The 22,328-nt window shown below is 46.2% G+C and overlaps 1 protein-coding gene and 1 long non-coding RNA gene across 3 annotated transcripts; both read right to left on the bottom strand.

Moving 5' to 3' along the window:
- Positions 1 to 1,511: 1,511 nt before the first annotated feature.
- On the bottom strand, positions 1,512 to 8,962 carry LOC143527557 (uncharacterized). The gene is made up of 3 exons (XR_013134169.1): positions 7,975 to 8,962; positions 7,828 to 7,857; positions 1,512 to 1,937 (listed from the first exon to the last, which is right to left on the bottom strand). It is a non-coding gene; the product is annotated as an uncharacterized LOC143527557 (long non-coding RNA).
- Positions 8,963 to 17,213: 8,251 nt separating this feature from the next.
- Positions 17,214 to 22,119, bottom strand: LOC143521260 (caspase-3-like). Of its 2 annotated transcripts, none has more exons than XM_077013931.1 (7): positions 21,961 to 22,119; positions 21,151 to 21,379; positions 20,660 to 20,802; positions 20,429 to 20,557; positions 19,694 to 19,869; positions 19,219 to 19,330; positions 17,214 to 19,097 (listed from the first exon to the last, which is right to left on the bottom strand). In XM_077013931.1, the coding sequence occupies exons 2-7, from the start codon at positions 21,222 to 21,224 to the stop codon at positions 18,868 to 18,870; spliced, it is 864 nt and encodes a 287-aa protein (XP_076870046.1). In that variant the 5' UTR covers positions 21,225 to 21,379; positions 21,961 to 22,119; the 3' UTR covers positions 17,214 to 18,867. The 2 variants fall into 2 exon arrangements, with proteins under 2 accessions (XP_076870046.1, XP_076870055.1); XM_077013940.1 differs by having other exon boundaries at positions 22,042 to 22,112.
- Positions 22,120 to 22,328: the final 209 nt, after the last annotated feature.

Raw genomic sequence — 22,328 nt, 5'->3', positions numbered from 1 at the left:
ATGCTAATGTCTTATGAGTCTAGATGCCCTTTAGTTTCTTTTGAAGTTGTCTCATATTGCTCATCCACTTCATATCACTGTCAGTATCATCAAAGTACATAAGCAAGTCTTGGTGTTCTTGGAAAGTCGCACAAGTAACGATGAACACATCGGGAGGGATTACTTGTGCCTTTGCACCGGCAACTCCATTGACCAATTCCAGTATCAAAAGTGACCCGGGTTCTACACTGTAAAAAACAGAACTTAAAATTGCTCGCCTTACTATGATTTTTAGTTTAGCTGAGCCAAAAATAATTAATTGCACTATAAACTATAACAAAGTAATTGGACCAGCTTACTTGAGTTTCTTGTTAAAAGTTGATCTGACTTTACAACCTGCATTGTCAAAATATACAAATTGTAGTTGAACCCTAGTTAAGGCCAGGCCAACTCCTCTGCGCATGCTCAATTTGACTCCTTAGTTGAGAACGGGGCGGGGTTTGTGATTTCATTTTGAAATCGATTTCACCTGCGGCAAGCAGTGACCTACGCTACTCTGAACTGAATATTAACGTCCAAATGTGTTTTGTCATTTGTCTTATATGACCCAACTTCGGTTAGCTATTCTTATTATTGAATTTAGAGATTTATGTACATGTGAAATAACATTATTCATTCATTAATTCAAGATATTGTAGCGTCGGGCCAATGGGGGGAGCCAGAGTGTGACGTCATTACCCATGAGCCCTTGCGGCTCCAGCCCTGTTATGCATATTATGTGGTGTTTATGTCCGTATAGTGTTATTAATGATTATTAATTGTGTATTATTAGTCAAGTCACCCCGGTCCATTTTTTAATGTACATGTGCATTATCTGAGTTCCCCCTCCATGTATGTGTAACGTTGCCGTCTTCATGACCTCCCCCTGTGTTTCATGTGCAAGGCCAAGCTACTCGAGGCCTTGAGTTTAATATAATTGTGCCTGTGAGTGCTAATTTTCTTGCGAGGTGAGAATAAAGCCTCTGTTCTTGATAAGAATGGACCACGCCACAATATAATAGGTTGGCACAACTTAAAAAAAATTGGAACTCTAGGTATGTAAAACTTACATTTTGAGGTTCATATACATGGGCAAGATAAATTATCTGAACAAGATATAGTAAGTTAGCATAACTTGAATCATTTGGAATTATTTGTAGGCAATACTTAAAATCTGAAGTTTATATACCTGTGAAAAATAAATAATTGGAACAAGAAATAATAAGTTGGCTCAACTGAGTGAATTTCTTAAAAACTTAAGAGTTTGAGTTGGGATCAAAACTCAAAAATCGAGTGCAGTAAGTTGCCTTGAAATTTTGAGTTTTCTCAACTTTTTCGTTTTTACAGTGTACCAAATCTGCACCAATTGTCACTTTCTCCTGTGTACACAGAAAAGTGCACATACCTTTTTGAAAATCCAAAGTCACCATTAAACACAGGATAGACACAACATGATCTTTCTTTGCAGGCATGATTGTTTAATTTCAAGCCTTTATCCATCATGTTTTGAAGGCAATCTTCCTTAAGTGCAGCTGGAGGAGTATGAACAGCTGCTGTCTGAACTCTGCAGAGATGAAGACATTCTCTGCCTGGCCTTCCACTTCTTTCTGTCATATCCATGTACTGCTTACAATTGTCATATCAGTTTCACAAGCAATTACTTGATTTTTTATGGATTTCATGACATGGATGGGAACACGAACTCCAGTTTTGTCCTTGGCAGTAAAGAAGATCCCCCTCTCTTCATCAATGCAAAATATGGGTTCTGTCACACTTGCATGGATTACATTTTGATGCCGTCTGAAATTGTATTCACTTGCAAATGTGACATGGCATGTTTGACATTTCAGTGTACTCTTAGATTCTTCATGTATGGTCTGTTCTTGTTGCTTTGACTTTTGACTTTTGTTCTGATGGTTCTAACAGAGAATAAATCACACATAATGGATTAATTAAAGGGAAGTATGTCACATAGCAAAAAAGTGAAGCCATAGTAATGCTTTAGCATTGGTGAATGAACAATGGGACAGGTGTTCTATGGAGTGATAAAACACTATCTGTCAGAACGGGAGATGTAGGGGACGGAATCTCCCGCGGTTGTTTTATGATGGCGAACCCAAGCGCCTTGTCCATACACTGAATAATCGCACGAGCGCGAGGGAACAAAGACTCGGCGCGCTGGGTATTCAGTGCTGACGTAGAGGGAGAAACTGAAAGTAATCGCGGAGAAACTCGACGCGTGTAACGGGGGAAAACAGAAAACAATCGCGGAATACTCAACGCGAGGAACGGGGGAAAACAGAGAACAATCGCGGAATAACTCAACACACAGAAAACCAAAAGGAAAAAACAAGGACGCCAGGGAAGGTAGCTGGCTAGCTGGCAAACGCCGCGAGGAACAAAAAACCCTTCCCAAAACCAAAACCAAACGGACAGGAAGAATAACAGCGGGAGGAAAACTTGAGAGAGGCCAGGGAGCGGCGCAGGAGGTAAGTACTCGAATGGACAGGAATACAAACAAAACAACTGAAACGAACAAGAGGCAGGGTGGCGAGACACCGAGCAGAGACAACAGAGAAATGGCGTGAGGTTGACGACATGAAGCAGACAACTCAGCGGTGAGGCACTGCGTCTGTCATCCTTATAAAGATGGGATGACAGGTGAAAGCCATTACCGCTGATTTGTCTGAGGTCTGACTCGCGGGCTCCTCCTGGTGGCAACCGGAGGGGCCGCCCTGGGACCAGCCCTGACAGAGCCCCCCCCTCTAGGCCCGAGACCCTGCGGGCCCAGGGCGACAGCCCTGTCCCGGCGAAAGTTCCGGATCAGGGTCTGGTCCAGGACCCGGCTGGCCGGAACCCAGGAGCGGTCAGCCGGACCGCACCCCTGCCAATCAACCAAGAATTGCTCCCGGCCCCGAACCTGACGGACGTCCAACAACCGGCGGACGGTGTAGGCCGGACCCCCACCGACTGTATGGGGGGCAGGCGGCGTTGCAGCGCGGGGAAGGCGGCACAGAACCGGCCGAAGCTGCGAGGCGTGGAACACGGGGTGCACCCGGAGGGACGAAGGAAGGGACAGGCGGTAAGACACCGGATTGACCCGCCGCTCAACCTTAAAGGGGCCCAGAAAGCGTGGCGCCAGCTTCCGGGTCCCACCACGAACCGGCAGGTCCCTGGACGACAGCCACACCCGTTGTCCAGGACGAAAAGACAAGGCCGGAAGGCGATGCCTGTCAGCACAGCGCTTGTGGCCAGCCGAGGCCTTAAGCAGGGCCCTGCGGGCCCGCCGCCAGGTGGACCTGCAGCGGCGAACCAGGGCTCTGGCTTTAGGCACCGCCACATCCCCCTCCTGATCAGCGAACATGGGCGGAGCATAGCCGTAAAGGCACTCGAAGGGCGACATGCCCAAGGACGAGTGCCAGAGGGTGTTGTGGGCATACTCCGCCCACATGAGCTGGTCGGACCAGGAGGCTGGATTGGAGGAGGCCAGGCATCGGAGCATCTGCTCAAGGTCCTGATTCACCCGCTCCGTCTGGCCGTTGCTCTGGGGGTGAAACCCAGAGGAGAGGCTGGCCCTGGCACCCAGGAGTTTAAGAAAAGCGCCCCAAAAACGGCTCGTGAACTGTGGCCCACGGTCGGAAACCACGTCCACAGGGAAGCCATGAGCACGCACAATGTGTTGCAGGAAGACGGAGGCCGTTTGGCGAGCAGAGGGGAGCTTAGGCAGTGCTATAAACTTAGCAGATTTAGAAAAGCGGTCCACAATGACCAGTATAGCCGTGTTGCCCCGAGAAGGGGGCAACCCGGTCACGAAGTCCATGGAGATGTGCGACCATGGACGAGAAGGAACCGGAAGCGGGTGGAGCAGCCCTGTGGGCTTGGTATGAGGGGTCTTTCCCTGAGCGCACACCGCGCAAGCAGCCACAAAACTGCCAACAGATCGGTCCATGTTGGGCCACCAAAAACGACGCTTGAGTAGTTCAAGGGTGCGCCGAGCACCTGGGTGGGCGGCAAATGGTGAGGCATGAGCCCACTTCATGACCTGCACGCACCCGGGCCGGAACGTAGAGCCGCCCCACTGGCCCTCCCCCAGGATCTGGATCCCTTGTCAAGGCCCGTTTAACGGTGGCCTCAATGTCCCACTGGACAGGAGTTACGATCTTGGCAGGGGGAATCACAGTCCCTGGGCCTGAGGGAACGGAGGGCGGTTCCCATATGCGAGAGAGGGCATCGGGCTTAGTGTTCTTGGACCCGGGCCGATACGACAAGGTGAACTCGAACCGCTCAAAGAAGAGCGACCACCTTGCCTGCCTAGGATTAAGCCGTTTGGCCTGCTGGAGGTATGCCAAGTTCTTGTGGTCTGTCCAGACCACAAAAGGGTGTTTGGCACCCTCCAGCCAATGCCTCCACTCCTCAAGGGCCAATTTGACAGTCAGGAGCTCCTTATCGCCCACGTCGTAGTTGCGCTCGGGCGGAGTAAGACGGTGGGAGTAGAGGCGCAGGGGTGGAGTTTAGGAGGGCTCCCCGACCGTTGGGACAGGATGGCCCCCACTCCCACTTCAGAGGCATCGACCTCCACAACAAAGGGGAGGTCGGGATCCGGCATACGAAGCACGGGGGCAGAAACAAACCTTCCTTTGAGGTCGTCGAACGCGGCCTGGGCCTGAGGGGTCCAATTGAAACCCCTAAGGGTCTTGCTGGTGAGCGCAGATAGGGGGGCTGCCACAGAATCGTAATCCTTGATGAACCGGCAGTAGAAGTTGGCAAACCCCAAGAAGCGCTGAACCTGCCTGACCGATGTGGGCACCGGCCAGGAGGCCACTGCTCTGGTTTTAGCCGGTTCCATGGCCAATTTGCCCTTGGAAACACGGAAACCAAGGAACGAGACCTCTTCCATGTGAAACAACGATTTCTCCAATTTAACATACAGGTGGTTCTCCAGCAACAACTGGAGAATCCTCCTGACGTGCCCGACGTGTTCCCTGAGCGACTGGCTGTATATTAGTATGTCGTCCAGGTATATAAACGCATAGCGGTCCAAGGTCTCCCTTAGCACCCCGTTGATGTACCTTTGGAAGACAGCTGGGGCATTCATGAGCCCAAACGGCATCACTAGGTACTCGTAGTGACCTGAAGGAGTAATAAAAGCAGTCTTCCATTCGTCACCCTCACGCACTCTAATGAGGTTGTAAGCACTGCGCAAGTCCAGCTTGGTGAACACGGTAGCCTGCTGCAGTGCTTCGAAGGCCGATGGCATGAGGGGCAAAGGGTGCCTGTCTTTGACGGTGATCTTGTTGAGCCCCCGGTAGTCTATGCACGGCCGTAAACCTCCATCCTTTTTCCCCACAAAGAAAAATCCCGCACCCGCGGGAGAGGTAGATGGCCGTATGAGCCCTGCAGCTAAGGACTCCTGGATGTACTCATCCATGGCCTTGCGTTCAGGCGGAGCAAGAGAAAACAGACGACCCCTGGGAGGACTCGTACCAGGTAAGAGGTCGATAGCGATGTCAAAGGGTCTGTGTGGGGGCAAGAACCCGGCTTTTTGTTTGCTGAAGACCTCTTGCAAGTCGTGGTACTCAGCAGGAACGGGAGTAAGGTCTAGCTGTTCGGCAGGGCCTTTGCCGACTGTAGGACTAGCGGTCACCAGACAGGTGGTCCTACACAGGGGGCCCCACTGTTTGACCGACAGATGCAGCCAGTCGATGTCTGGGTTATGGCGCTGGAGCCAGGGCAGACCGAGAATAAGGCCTAACTTAGGGGCACTGATAACGTACAGTGTTATGTGTTCGCTGTGTCCCCCTATTCTCATGTCAAGGGGGATAGTCTGGCTGCTCACACTCCCTGACATAAGGGCCCTTCCGTCGACAGCAGCCACAGTGAGGGGCGTATCGAGGGTAATGAGTGGGATCCCGAGAGAAGCCGCTAAGGAGGCATCAATGAAATTGCCGGCTGCCCCCGAGTCAACTAGCACAAGGAGCCTGTGTTCAGGACCTCCACGCCACGAGAGGGTGACGTGGAGGGTTAGGGCCTCGGAGTGAGGAGTACCAGAGAGACCCGCCGGAGTCTCCCCAGCTATCGGCGGGTCTGCCCTTTTGCCTTGTAGGTCGGGGCAGCAGTCGCGTCTGTGGCTCCCTTTACCACAGTATAAACACCGGCCCTCTTGTATGCGTGCCTGCCTCTCCTCTCTTGACAGGCGAGTGTGCCCTATCTGCATAGGTTGCTCCCTAGGGGCCTCGCTAACCCAATCTGCCTTGGATGTGAGGGAGCTAGCCTGAGCGGTGGCGGAGAATCCAGTCTGGGAGCAACGTCTGGTTCTATGCTCACGTAACCTGTTGTCGAGCCTGACCGTAAGCTCAATAAACGCATCCAGATCAGTGGGTAGGTCCCGGAGGGCTAGCTCATCTTTGAGACCCTCATCTAACCCTTCTAGATAAGCCGCTGTAAGGGCTTGGGCCTCCCAACCGCTCTCCGCGGCCAAAGTACGGAATTCAATGGAGTGCTCGGCCACCGTACTCTTGCCCTGGCGTAATTTCAACAGCCTTGACCCTGCTTGGCCACCGGATGCAGGGTGGTAGAACGTGCTCCTCAAGGCTTGGGAGAACCGTTCGAAACTCGAGCACACGTCGGGTTGGTTCTCCCATACTGGCGTAGCCCAGGCCAAAGCCTTGCCAGAGAGCAATGTGAGGACGTAGGCTACCTTGGCTTTCTCTGTGGGAAACCTTAGTGGCTGCTGTTCAAATATCAGGGCACATTGCAACAAAAAACCACGACATTCACCGGATCCGCCTGCAAAACGTGCAGGTGAAGGGAGAGCAGGCTCATAGTGAGCAGGCGTGGCTGAGGGCACAGCAAGCGGCGAGCTGACAGGAGCAGCTGGGGGTTGGCTAACGTTCTGCAGGGCCACCGTAACGTTTTGTAGCTGTTCTAGTACGTGTTGCAGCATTTGATCTTGTTTGCCTATAGCCTGCCCTTGTACGGTTAATGCGAGTTTCATTCGCTCTATGTCGTGAGACTCGGCTGGGTTCATGATTGGGCTGAGTTGTTCTGTCAGAACGGGAGATGTAGGGGACGGAATCTCCCGCGGTTGTTTTATGATGGCGAACCCAAGCGCCTTGTCCATACACTGAATAATCGCACGAGCGCGAGGGAACAAAGACTCGGCGCGCTGGGTATTCAGTGCTGACGTAGAGGGAGAAACTGAAAGTAATCGCGGAGAAACTCGACGCGTGTAACGGGGGAAAACAGAAAACAATCGCGGAATACTCAACGCGAGGAACGGGGGAAAACAGAGAACAATCGCGGAATAACTCAACACACAGAAAACCAAAAGGAAAAAACAAGGACGCCAGGGAAGGTAGCTGGCTAGCTGGCAAACGCCGCGAGGAACAAAAAACCCTTCCCAAAACCAAAACCAAACGGACAGGAAGAATAACAGCGGGAGGAAAACTTGAGAGAGGCCAGGGAGCGGCGCAGGAGGTAAGTACTCGAATGGACAGGAATACAAACAAAACAACTGAAACGAACAAGAGGCAGGGTGGCGAGACACCGAGCAGAGACAACAGAGAAATGGCGTGAGGTTGACGACATGAAGCAGACAACTCAGCGGTGAGGCACTGCGTCTGTCATCCTTATAAAGACGGGATGACAGGTGAAAGCCATTACCGCTGATTTGTCTGAGGTCTGACTCGCGGGCTCCTCCTGGTGGCAACCGGAGGGGCCGCCCTGGGACCAGCCCTGACACTATCATTGATATTATTTGGTCAGAAACAATCATCTTGAACAGTGTTATACTCACAGCAGGAAACTCACCTGTTTTTTCTGCTTTTTTGGTTAAACAGCCTGAAAGTTGTATGAAATGTTTAATTAACTGTATCTAATATAATAGTTATCATTGCTCAGTATTTTTAGGTCAGCAGTAAGTAACATGTTTTAAAAGGAAATGTGTTATATACTTACCATGAGAATTTAAATGAACATCAAAGTTTGCACATTTAAGAATAATTTTCCCACACTGGGAACAATGCCAGTGATTCTTATAGAATCCTTGACCTCTGCACACATGCATGGTATTGTAAATTTCTCTGAAAAGAAAGCATATTTTAACACTAATCTATTAGGCTATTACATGAGAGGCCCTTTATGCCACAACATTTGAACTTCCTTGTATCATACACTGTCCATTCCCTCACACTATTAAGCCTCTTACACTCAATAACACATTTTCTCACATTTACTATTATACACTTTTACAAACATTATCAAACCTCTCGAACGCTATTTAAACTCTTACATGCTATGAATCCTTCTAGATTTACAATAACAGAAATAAATGTCAATGTGTAATAGTTCAAGTTTAAATATTCTCTTAAAAGGTCTCTCATCTACTTTTAGAAATATGAATGTTGACTTGCCTAGTACCATAACCTCTGATTTTGAGTGATCATTTGTGGATGATTAATAAGCTCTTAATAAATTATTAGTACCACATCAACAAGGCTTGAGCGAAGTAGCGGTAGTGAAGCAACTGGAATAAATGTCCTGAAGATGTATTTTAATACATTACTTATATTAAGTAGAGGTATTGTTGAAGTCGACTTAATGTTATTTCCAATAAGCAAAACCTAACATTATTCAACATCTAATCTCAATCACAAAAAAAATCTACAAATATGAACTTTCATGCCCCAAATTATGTGAAAAACTGAACTTATTAGATTATCATTGTGACGGGCGGAGTGAGCAACTGAAAAGGAAGCGATCACGCCAAGTCTCAGGGAAAAAGGATGGTTTAATAGAAAGTGTGCAAACCAAAACCCGTGCAAAAGATCCAAATTAAGGATATAATGACCAGCGGTCAACTGGTACAAAGACAAGACATATATAGGCAAACAAATGACCCTCAGGTGAGACGGATCACGGGCTCCGCCCACCTGAGGGACGCACATGACGTCACAAAACAACAACAACAGCCGCCGGTAGGGGGCCGCCTCACCGTGACAGACCCCCCCCACCAAGCCGCACTCCCCTCTACTGGGTGTGTGGCACACAGCGGCTGCACACAAAACACGAAGGGGCAGGAAAGCAGGGACAAGCAGGAACACACCTCCTGCAGTCCGGGAGCTGGAACATAAAACACACATTACTCAGCTCACCTCCCTGGGTGGGACCCTGGACCGACCGGGCCGTTCACAACACAAAACCACGCCGGTCGGTCACAGGGCCCTCACGCCCTAACCGGCGTTTAGCCAGAGAGCCCCAAGGGTGTGCGGACGAGGAGCTACGACTCCTTCATCGTCCTTAGTGTGTGTGTGTGTGTGTGTGCAGGTTACCTCCCCGAGGCGTGGCTACTTCTCCTCCTGGACCTACCTCCTCCCAGAGCTGACCCCTGCCTTCTGCTAGGGGTCACCCCAGCCTCCTGGGGAGCCAACCCCTCCCGGGGCCTCTCATCGCAAGGTGGACTCCTCCACCCAACCCAGGTGCGCCAGAGACCGAGGCCCAGAGCACCCCCGACGCGGGCTGGGGAACAGCCCCAAGGGCCTCCTGGTCACCCCGGGCAGGAGGGAGGATCTCCATCTCCAGCAGGAGCTTCAGACCGGAGCCCCATGGTCCCCAAACATCCGGGGGCCCCAGCCCTCTAGGGAGGGGCTCTTCATGACCGGGCTCTGGTCACCCCACAACACAAGGGGGCTCCTGCCAGGTGGAGACCCCCACAAGGTCCAGAGACACCGCCAGGAAGAAGCACCTGCACAGAAAACACACACACACACCAACATAAAACAAACGCGCCTGAGAAGCCCTCCATGCCATACCCAGTGGCACAGGACCACAGCCGCCCCCCCCCCCCCCCCCCCACCCCCAAACACACATTTAAGGGGAGGAGCATGCGCGGAATTACATGTAACAGTTGACAACACGCTAGGACAAAACGCACACACTAATACTAGGCAAACAAACAAAAACGGTGTGCAAACAGACAGACGGGACCTACACATGCGCACTCGACATAAACACACAGTGACGCGCCGCTCAGAGTCGCAGTCGCTCCCCACATAAAATGCGTCACACATAAAACATGTAACAATAAACACAACGAGCACGCACACTGATCCACACGCCCGTCGACATGTACACACGTTTTAACCCACACAAGACATGAAGAGCCTTTCCAGGGAAAACGCCCTGGTCCTCGCCGCACCACAAACACGGCGGAGCTCTTCAAACAAACAAACAAACAACAGACACGAAGAGTTTTCCCAGGGCAGACAGCCCTGGTCCTCGCCGTGCCACAAACACAACACAAAAGCACGGCGGAACTCTTCACAAAACACCACGCAGACAAACGAGACATGACCACGAACGGAGAAAGAAAAAGAGACTGGCGGCTTCCGAAGGGTGGCTGGTCATTCTGTGATGGGCGGGGTGAGCAACTGAAAAGGAAGCGATCACGCCAAGTCTCAGGGAAAAAGGATGGTTTAATAGAAAGTGTGCAAACCAAAACCCGTGCAAAAGATCCAAATTAAGGATATAATGACCAGCGGTCAACTGGTACAAAGACAAGACATATATAGGCAAACAAAGGACCCTCAGGTGAGACGGATCACGGGCTCTGCCCACCTGAGGGACGCACATGACATCACAAAACAACAACAACAGCCGCTGTGGACGGAGGCGGCCGGTAGGGGGCCGCCTCACCGTGACAATCATGAATTGTTTACACTGTTGAAAATCTCTGCATGATGTGCTCAAAGTTCTGATGATGCTACATTAATGATATGTTGTTGTATTACTGAGAGTCTGTTGTGTTTATTTAACCCAAAAAGGACCACTCCAAATAAAAGGTCACCTTAATTCTATTAGCTCAAAAGCTAATCAGATTTAGACAATGGTAAATGTGAAACTGTTTTGGATGCATTATTGGCGAGCCTGCAACTGTCATAACAAACAATACAACTTTATTAAAATGATATTTCAATGCAATGCTTACCTTCATTTTTATGTGTATAATATGGCAAATCTCAAATGTTTAGATGACAGATGTCTCTCCGAATATACCGTTGTCTTCTTGCAGTACAGACACTGTGAACCGTGCGCTTTGTTATTTAGCTCTGTCAATGATGTAAATTTGGTACTTTTGCCTCTGTTTTCCCGATAAACATTGTCAGTACAGTCAAATAATTATACAAATGTTATGTAAATAGTAAAAAAGTGAATTAGCAATGTTAGACTATCCGTAATTTACCTGACATGATCACTAAACCCCTTGATTAACTAATCCGTAGTCATGTGATAAACTCAGTTAACTGTGCCGTAAACTCATGCTTTCTTTCTCCTCTTATTTGCTCGCAGAGCATAATGGTCGTGATGTCAAGCTGATAATTTATTGACAATAAAATACTTGGACAGAACACTGTGCAACTTACAATGTGATATTTATTTGCGTTTCTCATAAAAAATATAAATATATTTTATGAATAAGCCTCTTACAAAACACTCTTTAGAATACATTTATTTCTGCCGTGTGTACCGGGACACGAGCCGCTGTTCTGCTGTGTGTACCGGGACACAAACCACTGTGCCGTACTTCCGGTATTAGTGTGATGGAACACACAGTAACATCAGGGCTATAGCTGGCTTTCACTCTGAAACCGCTTCTGAGACCAAGCCACGCCCACCCCACCAGCTTTTCAAACATGGCGGAACGCGGGGGTTCTGTTTCACAGTAGCATGTAAACTGAGTTTTCCCATTAAAGTTTATACAAAGGTTATAATTAATTGCTAAATGGTCTGTGAAATAGGACCACGGGCATCAATATTGAGAATTGAAAACAGCTTTTTAAATATTGAATATTATAATAAAAATTCCCCACTGCACAAACATCAGGAGTCCAGCACAAAGGCTTTGGGACAACTCCTTTTTAAAGCCCTCCATGGCATGGCACCGGTATATTTAAGCGATGTGTTGCTCCCTTACCAGCCCCAAAGGTCACTTCGGTCTACTGGTAAATCATTATTGAATGTTCCACAGTCTCGTCTGAAACAGAAAGGGGACCGGGCCTTTTCTGTTGCTGCTCCCAGACTGTGGAATTCGTTACCCCTGGATATTAGGAGTATAACAGGAATAAGCGAATTCAACGCCCACCTTAAAACCTACTGTAACGTTCTACGTAGCGCAGAACAGGGAGGCGAACACAAACGCTGAGGAGAGCGAGATTTATTCAAGGAAATTCCTTGGACAGAGTCGAAATAGCTGGCATGGGTCACAACGGGCAGGCAGTCCAGACATGAAACGCGAACAGACATAATCGGACAGAGTACTAACACGATGGGGGAAACACGGAACAGGCAGGAATACTGGCAGCGGAAACAATACTCACGATGAACAGGTCTGACAAAGCACAAGGCACGAAGTAGACAAAATCACGGATGACACGACTGGAGAATGACGGGACTTATATACATAGAACCGAAACAAGGAACAGGTGATAACAATGACACTGGGGCGTGGCAACAAACAAGCAGGGTGGGACAAACAGGCAGGGAACACGGACATGAGGGAACCCAGAGTGACAGCTACGAGAGGGGGCGTTGCCCTACGTGAGACCTACCTTTTTTCTTTGGCCTATAATGTTAACTAACCTAATAATGTTTTATTTATCTATTCTTTTTACTATTCAATCTCTTTTAACTTGTTTAATCTGTATTGTATTTTGCTTGTATTTTATCTGCTAATCTGCTGTACAGCACTTTGGTCCGCTGCGGTTTTAAATGTGCTTTATAAATAAATTGAATTGAATTGAATTGAATTGAACTCTAGTTCGTCTATTAAATGAATGTAAAGAATATTAAAAATGTACATTTAGCAGATGCTCAATACGTATGTGTCGGTACGGCGAGCTATAATTCCTTGATAGATTGTACTGTAAATCTATAAATGTATACCGTATATATGTACAGTAAAAAAATAAATAAGTGATTGATAAATAAGGATTAACAAAAGTAGCCAAACGTTTTTAATGAAAATTATTACTGTCCATCCGCTCAGCTTGCAATAGTCAATCAAAAGTGATTGTAATACCTTGATTGTTCTGAATATTTAATAATTCAATCAAAAGTGATTGTAATACCTTGATTGTTCTGAATATTTTGATTCAAGCAGGCCTGGACTGGTAATCTGGCATACCGGGCATTTGCCCGGTGGGCCGACAGTCCTCAGGGGCCGATGGAGTTTTTTTTTTCATTCCCTTTTTTCCTTCGAGACCGGCCCACAATTTAGAGGGGGCGGTCCATTGGCGCATCTTCAACATAGACAGTGGACTGAACCAATCAGGATATAGGACGAAAGTGGCCCCACCCTTTCTCTGCGTGGTCCACTGTAACTCCCGCTACGTTCAGTGTTGAGCGCGTTGTTAAAGGAGAGGCAGCATGGAGTAACAGAAGCGGCAGAAAGGGGGTGAGGAGAAGTTACACGTGAAGAAATTGAAGAGTCTCAATGTAGATGCTACAAAATGTGTAAAAATCACAGACATGTTCGCTGCTGTAGCCTCCGCGTCCTCTGTAGGTGAAGACAGCAGCAGCAGACAGGGAGAGCAGCAGCCAGAGATGCAGGTGTGTGAAAGAGAAACCGAGGGACAGACTGAGAGGGAAAGTGTAGTACTTAAGCAGGTAGTAACGTTAGGATAACACAGGGACTTTATTACATGAGAATGATGAGCAATGGCGATTGATTAGTATCAGTATTAATTAGTTAATTTGCATACTGATAAAATATTTTTTCTCTGATAAAATAGCAAATGGTCAAGACTGAGAAGTGTTGGATGAGCAGCAAGTGTCCATTTTAGGCTATCATAGCATTTTAGATATTTAGGTTAAAGGTGTGCTGAAAGGCTGCATAGTAGTTTGAATTTGCTAATATTTGCTCTATGCTAATATTTTAAAATGTATAAATGATAAATTTATTTTTATTTACATATTTGATAAAAAAAAGCTTTGCAATTTAAGCATGACTACAGTAAGTGTAAAAAAATATATGCCCACACTGAATAAGAGTAAAACGGTGTCAAATGCTTTTAAGACATGTTTGCGTTGCATGAATTCATGAAGCAGCTTTGTTTGTAGCAAGATACAAATATATGTTATAGCTGTTTAAAGGAGGGAGCACCTTTAACCTGAAGAATTAGAATTGAGCTGTTTTATCAGAGACAGGATCGTTGAAGCAAATTCTGGGCCCTGGACACTCTCAATGTCAGTGGGCCCCTATAAATGCCAGTAAACGAGGCACATGAGCAAAATGGCCCCTCACCCTACTCGGGCCCTGGGTAGTCAGGTCCACTTTCCCCCCCACTACCACGCCCATGATCAGAGATATTCAGAAAATACATATTAGAGATGATTTCAATAAAATCATAAAAGTGATTGTGATATAATAATGCTAAGATTGAATCCAATGACTTTAACCAGTAATTTTTTTATTATTTTTCTACGTCATACCCCACATACATAAATTACAAGTTGGTTGTGCTCCACTAATTATGAGGGGCCGGTCTAAGCCAAAAATGCCAGGGCCTAATTTTTGTCCCAGTCCAGCCCTGGATTAAAGTATCACCCTGAACAACTGAAACAAATTTCTGCTGTCGTTCCCTGTTGCATTATTATCTTACTCTATTCCTCTTACACTATTATCTTACACTATTCCTTATGGCTCGTGAATCATGTGACACACCCACAACATTCACGAGTACAAAGTAAATAGTATCTAAATATTAGACACAAAAATGTTCATGTTTATCTATATGTCTTGTCCCACCTATTATATTTGCTTAACGTATCAGGCTGTCATTCAGGTTGCATTTAAGCTATAGTTTCATAATGATTGGATGTTATGTTGGTAGTAATAAAACTAAGGTTTTATTAAGGTGTCATTTTAAAGTGGGAAATAATTTGAATCCAAATAATGCAATAACTACTTACATAACAAAATCAGTGTTCAAACACATTTCTTCCCAATAAATGCACTTATTCTAAAATGATTAAATATTTATGATAAAATAAGTTCATAATAAGTTAATACACTTGAACAGATACACCTTGCTAGTACTGGGTTGGACCCCCTTTTGCCTTCAGAACTGCCTTAATCCTTCGTGGCAGATTCAACAAGGTACTGGAAACATTCCTCAGAGAGTCTGGTCCATATTGACATGATAACATCACATAGTTGCTGCAGATTTGTCGGCTGCACATCCATGATGTGAATCTCCCGTTCCACCACATCCCAAAGGTGATCTATTGGACTGAGATCTGGTGAATGTGTAGGCCGTTCAAGTACAGTGAACTCATTGTCATGTTCAAGAAACCAGTCTGAGATGATTTGCGCTTTATGACATGGTGTGTTATCCTGCTGGAAGTAGCCATCAGAAGATGGGTACACTGTGGTCATAAAGAGATGGACATGGTCAGCAACAATACTCAGGTAGGCTGTGGCGTTGACACGATGCTCAATTGGTACTAATGGACCCAAAGTGTGCCAGAAAAATATCCCCACACCATTGCACCACCACCACCAGCCTGAACCGTTGATACAAGTGTAACCCTATAATGTGAATTGACTTATTCCAGTCTCTTTTCTGAGGTGTGGGAAGGAAAAATAGTTGGGTTACAAATAAAGGAAATTCTCTTTATTTCCAGCCGAACAGCTCAGTACTGGGAAAACTCGTAGCGCAACTACGCACACACTCCTCTCTCGTGCGAGCACAAGGTCACCCCCTCAGGTGTCCCTTAATTAGTCCCCCAACTGGGAAGTCAGCCCATCGGAACTAAAATCAACCAAACTGCAGTACAGTGCTACGGAACTTGCATAATATAACGTATAACATATTGCATCACCTCACATTTTACCCATACATTTTAACTGTTAATTTTAACTATGAAATTAACTCTGAATAATAAACACACATATATATATATATATATATATATATATATATATATATATATATATATATATATATATATATATATATATATATATATATATATATATCCATCCCCCTCACACAAGGTAGGATGGATCCATGCTTTCATGTTGTTGATGCCAAAATCTGACCCTACCATTAGACCAGGCAACTCATCAGACCAGGCAACGTTTTTCCAATTTCTATTGTCCAATTTTAGTGAGCCTGTGTGAATTGTAGCCTCAGTTTCCTGTTCTTAGCTGACTGGAGTGGTACCCGGTGTGATCTTCCGCTGCTGTAGCCCATCCACCTCAAGGTTCGATGTGTTAAGTGTTCAGAGATGCTCTTCTGTGTACCTCGGTTGTAACAACTGGTTATTTGAGTTACTGTTGCCGTTCCTAAACCAGGCTGGCCATTATCCACTGACCTCTGGCATCAACAAGGCATTTGCTCCCACAGAACTGCTGCTCACTGGACATTTTCTCTTTTTTGGACCATTCTCTGTAAACCATAGAGATAGTTGTGCATGAAAATCCCTGTAGATCAGCAGTTTATGAAATACTCAGACCAATCCATCTGGCACCAACAACCATGCCACATTGAAAGTCACTTAAATCACCTTCCTCATTCTGATGCTCGGTTTGAACTGCAGCAGATCGTCTTGGCCATGTCTACATGCCTAAATGCATCGAGCTGCTGCCATGTTATTGGCTGATTCAACATTTGCGTTAATGAGAAATTGGACAGGTTTACCTAATAAAGTGGCCGGTGAGTTTAAATGAATACCCACTACTATTGGGTTTAGTGTACTCAACTAGTGCATGTGGAAAGTGTGTCATGCACATATTAGAATGATCACTCTGATGTGGTGGCTCCATATTTGACAGTGGTTACTACACCAGCTTCATGGATACGGAGACTTCCCAGAGTTCTCTCCTGCTTTCAATCCACCAGCCTACTGACACGCTCTGACTTGTCAAGAATTTCCCTCAGGGATCAATAAAGTATTTATCTATCTTATCTATCTTTTGACAAACTGTCTTCCGCCTACAAGTGTCATCTAAAAACCATATGACTTACTTAGCGATTCCAAAACGTATGGATTTGTGTGGAATGCATGAATTTTATTTTGGCTGACACATCTTCTTGTAGTCATTCTACTGCCACCTTCTGGTCAAATACAAAATTGTCTCATCTTTTTATTATTTTATTATTATGAGTTACTGAAGGATTTATACAACCAAGCCATTCCGTTTGACAAAAGGTACATTATTTATTTCATTCCCCAGTTCTGGGTTACACAGGAAATGTCGGCATCATTATGTGGGCAGTGAAAAAGAGAAAATAACCACCATCATATTACTGTAAACGAAGAGCATAGTCAGTATAAGAAACCACCAGGTTCAGGAGTTTCACAGGGCTCAACGACACACCACATAATCTTGCTGGTACAAAATGAAAGTCCATCTACATGATCTGACTCCTCCCACTCACAAATCAGTAAGGGTCACTTGAGGTCAGGTATGATTGTTCTAAGGAGGCGGAGCTCAGAGTGGCAGGGCCACAGAGTTCCTGCTTGAACCTGATTCAGTGTGACCCGGCTGGTTCATGGGCAGTGTGTGTTAAGGCAGGACAGAGGTACAGACCTTTGCTCCATTCATCATTGAATCCCTAGTTTAATCACACAAACACACACACACACTTTGATGCCATACAGGCAAACAGAAAAGGACAAACGTCACAGCAAAACGATAATCTAAATACTTAAACGCTATCTTCTCCAATGACAGTTTCTGTTACAGATTCAGATCTGTGTAGCTGTATGGCTCAGTCATCACTGTTTAAACTATTGCGGTCTGCGCTGCCTTAATGTGAGCTGGGCACCGTTCGTTTTGTCCCTGATTAGTGCACCACAGCACCACACATGGCTGCCATTACTGGCTTTACAAACGTCCTTATACAAAAGACGCTAGTAGTGGTCATATTGGTACTTTCAGAAAGATAAACCTGTACAGACTCACAATACCTCGCCTAACTACAAAAGGTCCTATAAATACTCAACAGAAATGTTAAAAACTCCCTTAAACAATTCCATAAGAAAATAAAGTTCAAACGGTGCAACACTTCACAGTGGAGTGCAGTAGAAAAGTTGTAAAATATTGATGAAATGGTTTAACAATGTGCACACAGTGGCTAGATCAGGATCGATCTTTTCATCCCAGAACAGACAAAAAATGGAAAATTTAAGTCTACAAAAACAAACAGCCAACCACATTGGCAAGTCACTCGATATACTGCTGTGAAAAAGAATACAAACACAAAAGACATATTGATGAACGAGGTCAATGAAGTCGGTTAACAGTTCAGATCTACCAAGGCATTCAGAGCTTTTAGACACCTGCCATCACCTTGACGTCAACCTCATTTTGACCTTTTACCTTTTGACCTTGGCTTAAACACTAACATGTATAAGCAGAGATGCAGAGATGACTGATGGTCTGTCTTTATAGCCATCAGCTTCAAGTTTACTGATTTAAGTTGTCTAGCTAACGGGAAAACACAGCTTCTTAAAGTTCCCTTAATGCTCTAATCTTAGTCTATTTCACACGCAAGCACTTGATTCGAAAGCCACAGTCAGGGATTTGTGAAGTCATTTTCGATCACTAACATAATCCTACCTCAACAGCCATTTTAGGGATTGGATTTAATTTAAGAAATTTCTATAAACACCAAATGCTGTCAGTGCGATGGTGTTGGCTGTTGAGTTTTACATTCACCTTGCGCAGTCACCTGCTTGTGGTGCTGAAATCCCTGATTGTGGCTTTACCCACGTCCCTGGAGCTCAGCCAGCCGTCTACAGCATGCTGGGAAGTCCTCCTCCCAGCAGGGGGAGCCCTCCTCTCTAGCGGCTGAAGTACATCTCTTTGGTGAGCATGGACACGATGCACGGGATCTGCTTTTTAGCGTCGAAGCCCGGCAGGTTGGAGACGGACTCGAAGTCCAGCGCCACCTTGTGGTTAACCCGGGTCATGATGTGCATGAGCTCGAGCTCTCGGCCGTAAGTGCAGAACATCTCACAGAGAGCCTGTACGAACCAGGAGCCAGTCATGGTGTTCCTCCAGGAGTAGTAACCTAGGTTACAGACACACTCTGACACTCTACTAATTGTCAACAAAACAATTTAAGAGTGTGTGTGTGTGTGTGTGTGTGTGTGTGTGTGTGTGTGTGTGTGTGTGTTTATGTGTGTGTGTACCTGGTGCTGTAGAGTAGGCATACAGGAAGTCGGCCTCCACTGGAATCTTCACAGGGGAGCCGTCTGGAGAGTCAGTCTCTATTCCTGCATCCAGGTCTGTACCTCTGCAGGCCTGACACACACACACACACACACACACACACACACACACACACACACACAACAACAACATTACACAGGGTAAACACTGCCCTGCACTCTCGTGCTAGGATTACTGTCTGTAAGCTGTCATTCACCTTTAGTAAAAGGGAGGAGGATCACAAGATTTAGTGCAAATGAACAAACACACACACACACACAACTACAGGAACATTATTTTAGACTTGTTTGAAGCCATGTCTAAACCTGCAGGAAGATCGCACGTGTGCATGCATGCACTCCAACATAAAAAAAGCTCTTATAGAAAAAGGAGTATGAGCTGGCTTACACACACACACACACACACACACACACACACACACACACACACACACACCTGTATGAAGAAGAGTTTGGGCTTGCCCACTAGTGATGCACATCGGTCTCCTCTGAACAGGCTGGTGAGGGTCTTCAGTTCTATGGCACCGTCTGTCCCGAAAAACACGCCCTCGTCTCCATGACTCAGCAACACACACACCAGTGACGCACAGCGGCTGTGGTCCTCCCTGGAAACTGACACAGACACACACACACACACACACACACACACACACACACACACACACACACACACACACAGAGAGAGAGAGAGAGAGAGAAGAGTTAACTACAAGCTCAACTCCTCCTCCAGAACTCGTTTGTTAACCCGGAACATCATCTCGTGCTGTTAACTGGTGCATTTCTGGAAACTCCTTAAAAAAACACAATAAACACGAGGCAAACAAAACCTAGAACCTGGAATTCATGACAATTTACCATCTCAAACCACTTTAGCTCTAAACACAAACCTGCGCTTGTTTCTGTGGGTCTACAGAGAGCTTCAATCACCCATCACAGTTCAGGAGTATTTAGTACATACATCTAGTCTTGGCAGAATGCTGATTTTAGTTACAGCACGTGAATCACAGGACCAATGACGAGTACTTATACTGTCACACCACCCGCTACACATCACACAATAAACGTGAGACATTACCTGCTCACTGCAGATATGGCTAATAGGAAACAGCATCAGAATGCAAACGGTGGCGGTTATGGTAAAAGACGAATCAGGACTGGGGTACAGCCTCACCTGCCGTTAAAACCTTCTTGATCTGCTCCACTGTCTGGTCGTTGAACACCTTCACTTTGTAGCCCAGCGTGCCGAACACCTTCATGACGTTGCCGGCGTCGACGTCTGTGCCGTTACGCGTGTTCATGCCTTGAACCAACGACACACAACGTTTCAGTATCAGAATGTGTGTGTGTATATGTGTGTGTGAGTATATATATGTGTGTGTGTGTGCACAGTCTGTGGTGTTACCGGTGCTCTTGTTGAAGTTCTTGTTGTTGATGATGACACAGTGTCCGATGCAGGGGTAGTCCAGGCTGTAATGATAGGCGTGGGGGCGGGCTTTAGCGTCCACCACCATACCTGCCCCACCGGAAGCCCCGCCCACTTCAGCCCTGCACGGTCACGTCAGAATCACACAGGGTCACATCTCCTCAAAGCAAAGCACCTCAGTTAAGGCGGCATATGTCACTCCTTAGTCATTATATGATACTTTTGCAATATATATATAACTGCAAAAGGGAAATAAGACAACTAACCAATCATTTTACTTGTAAGTGTCCTGACCAATCACAGACGATTTAAAAGTGCTGAATCATGTCTTTAGTACTGAAGTAACAATGCAAAACACATCAATCAAACCCATAGTTACCACCCCATCGCCTATAACACACCACCATAACAAAGTGGGATGTCGCAATATCCAGAAACCTGCATGGCAACAGTAGTTAGGATCATCTTACTCCGGTTTATCCTCGCGTCTGGCGTCCACATCGTCCCCGTTTTCTTCCCGGTTCTGTCCGGTGTTGGCGGACATGGCGGCGTGTAAACCGGTTTACCCCACAAATAAACGGTGTATTTACACAAAAACAACGAGACGTGGACTCTTTATTCTCTGAAGGTTTCGCTCTTGATTCGCAGCCTGTACGGTGTTGTCTGTTGTTGCGCGCATGCGCGGTCGGCCAACGAGAACTGTACGGCAGAAAGACAACAGATTAGGTCATCCGGCCGTAAACAACAACAACAAATAAACAACGAAAACAAACATCCGGGTAGTGACACTTCTCCGCCCCTTTGTGCGCTAATAACCTGTTGATGCCGTCAGGTCCGTTTAAAAAATAAATATAAAAATATCACACGGATAATCGACATTCTAAAAAAAGCTGGAATAATACTATAATATATAATAACTGTGTAATAACTTTAACCTGAATTAGCCACACGACGGTAGCCAACCTGGAATTACTAAAACCTTGACTTAGCGCTAGCGTATGAACTAACGGGACCAAACACATCACCCGACTATGTTGTACTATAGTCAGTGTGGACGTTATAGTCCATGTTGGCGAGCTAACAAAGGACAAATGTTGTTTTCTACGCGGATAAAAACGCAACGTCGCATAACTTAAGCTTAATCTTATTTAATTAGCCGGTTAGCTGGCGTGCGCGAGACCGTTTCTTTGTCTTCGCACAGTTGGCACGGCAACAGCGCTCGGGCTAATAACCGATGAAGACTTTAACACAACAGCAGCGTCAGACGCTGATTATCTTACCGTTTGCGCCCAAAAAGTAGTCTTAGTTTCGGGGAAAACTGTGGAATGTTAAGGTTGATGGAGTTAAACGGTTAACCGTACCTAGCTATAGTTAGTATGCTCAGTATCCAGGAAGTCTCAGCGTTGAAGCTGAAAAAACAAGTTCCTTGCTGGTCCTTGTATCCATTGCACCCTCACATGGCCAAAATGTGAATTACACATTACCAACACTAACGCTCTTGTGTTTAGGTTATTTAATCAGAGGAATTTTCTGATGTTTACAGGGAGAAATCTCAACAGCACTGCACTCCAACACGGTCATATCAGTCAGACTTACCTGCACGCCCCGTCACTTGAAGACTACCTGTCAGACAAACCCATCTGTTACA

The sequence above is a fragment of the Brachyhypopomus gauderio genome, chromosome 1, assembly GCF_052324685.1.
Source record: "Brachyhypopomus gauderio isolate BG-103 chromosome 1, BGAUD_0.2, whole genome shotgun sequence".
NCBI lineage: Eukaryota > Metazoa > Chordata > Actinopteri > Gymnotiformes > Hypopomidae > Brachyhypopomus > Brachyhypopomus gauderio.
The sequence above is the reverse complement of the archived record's forward strand: the minus strand, read 5'-3'. Positions and strand labels throughout refer to the sequence as shown.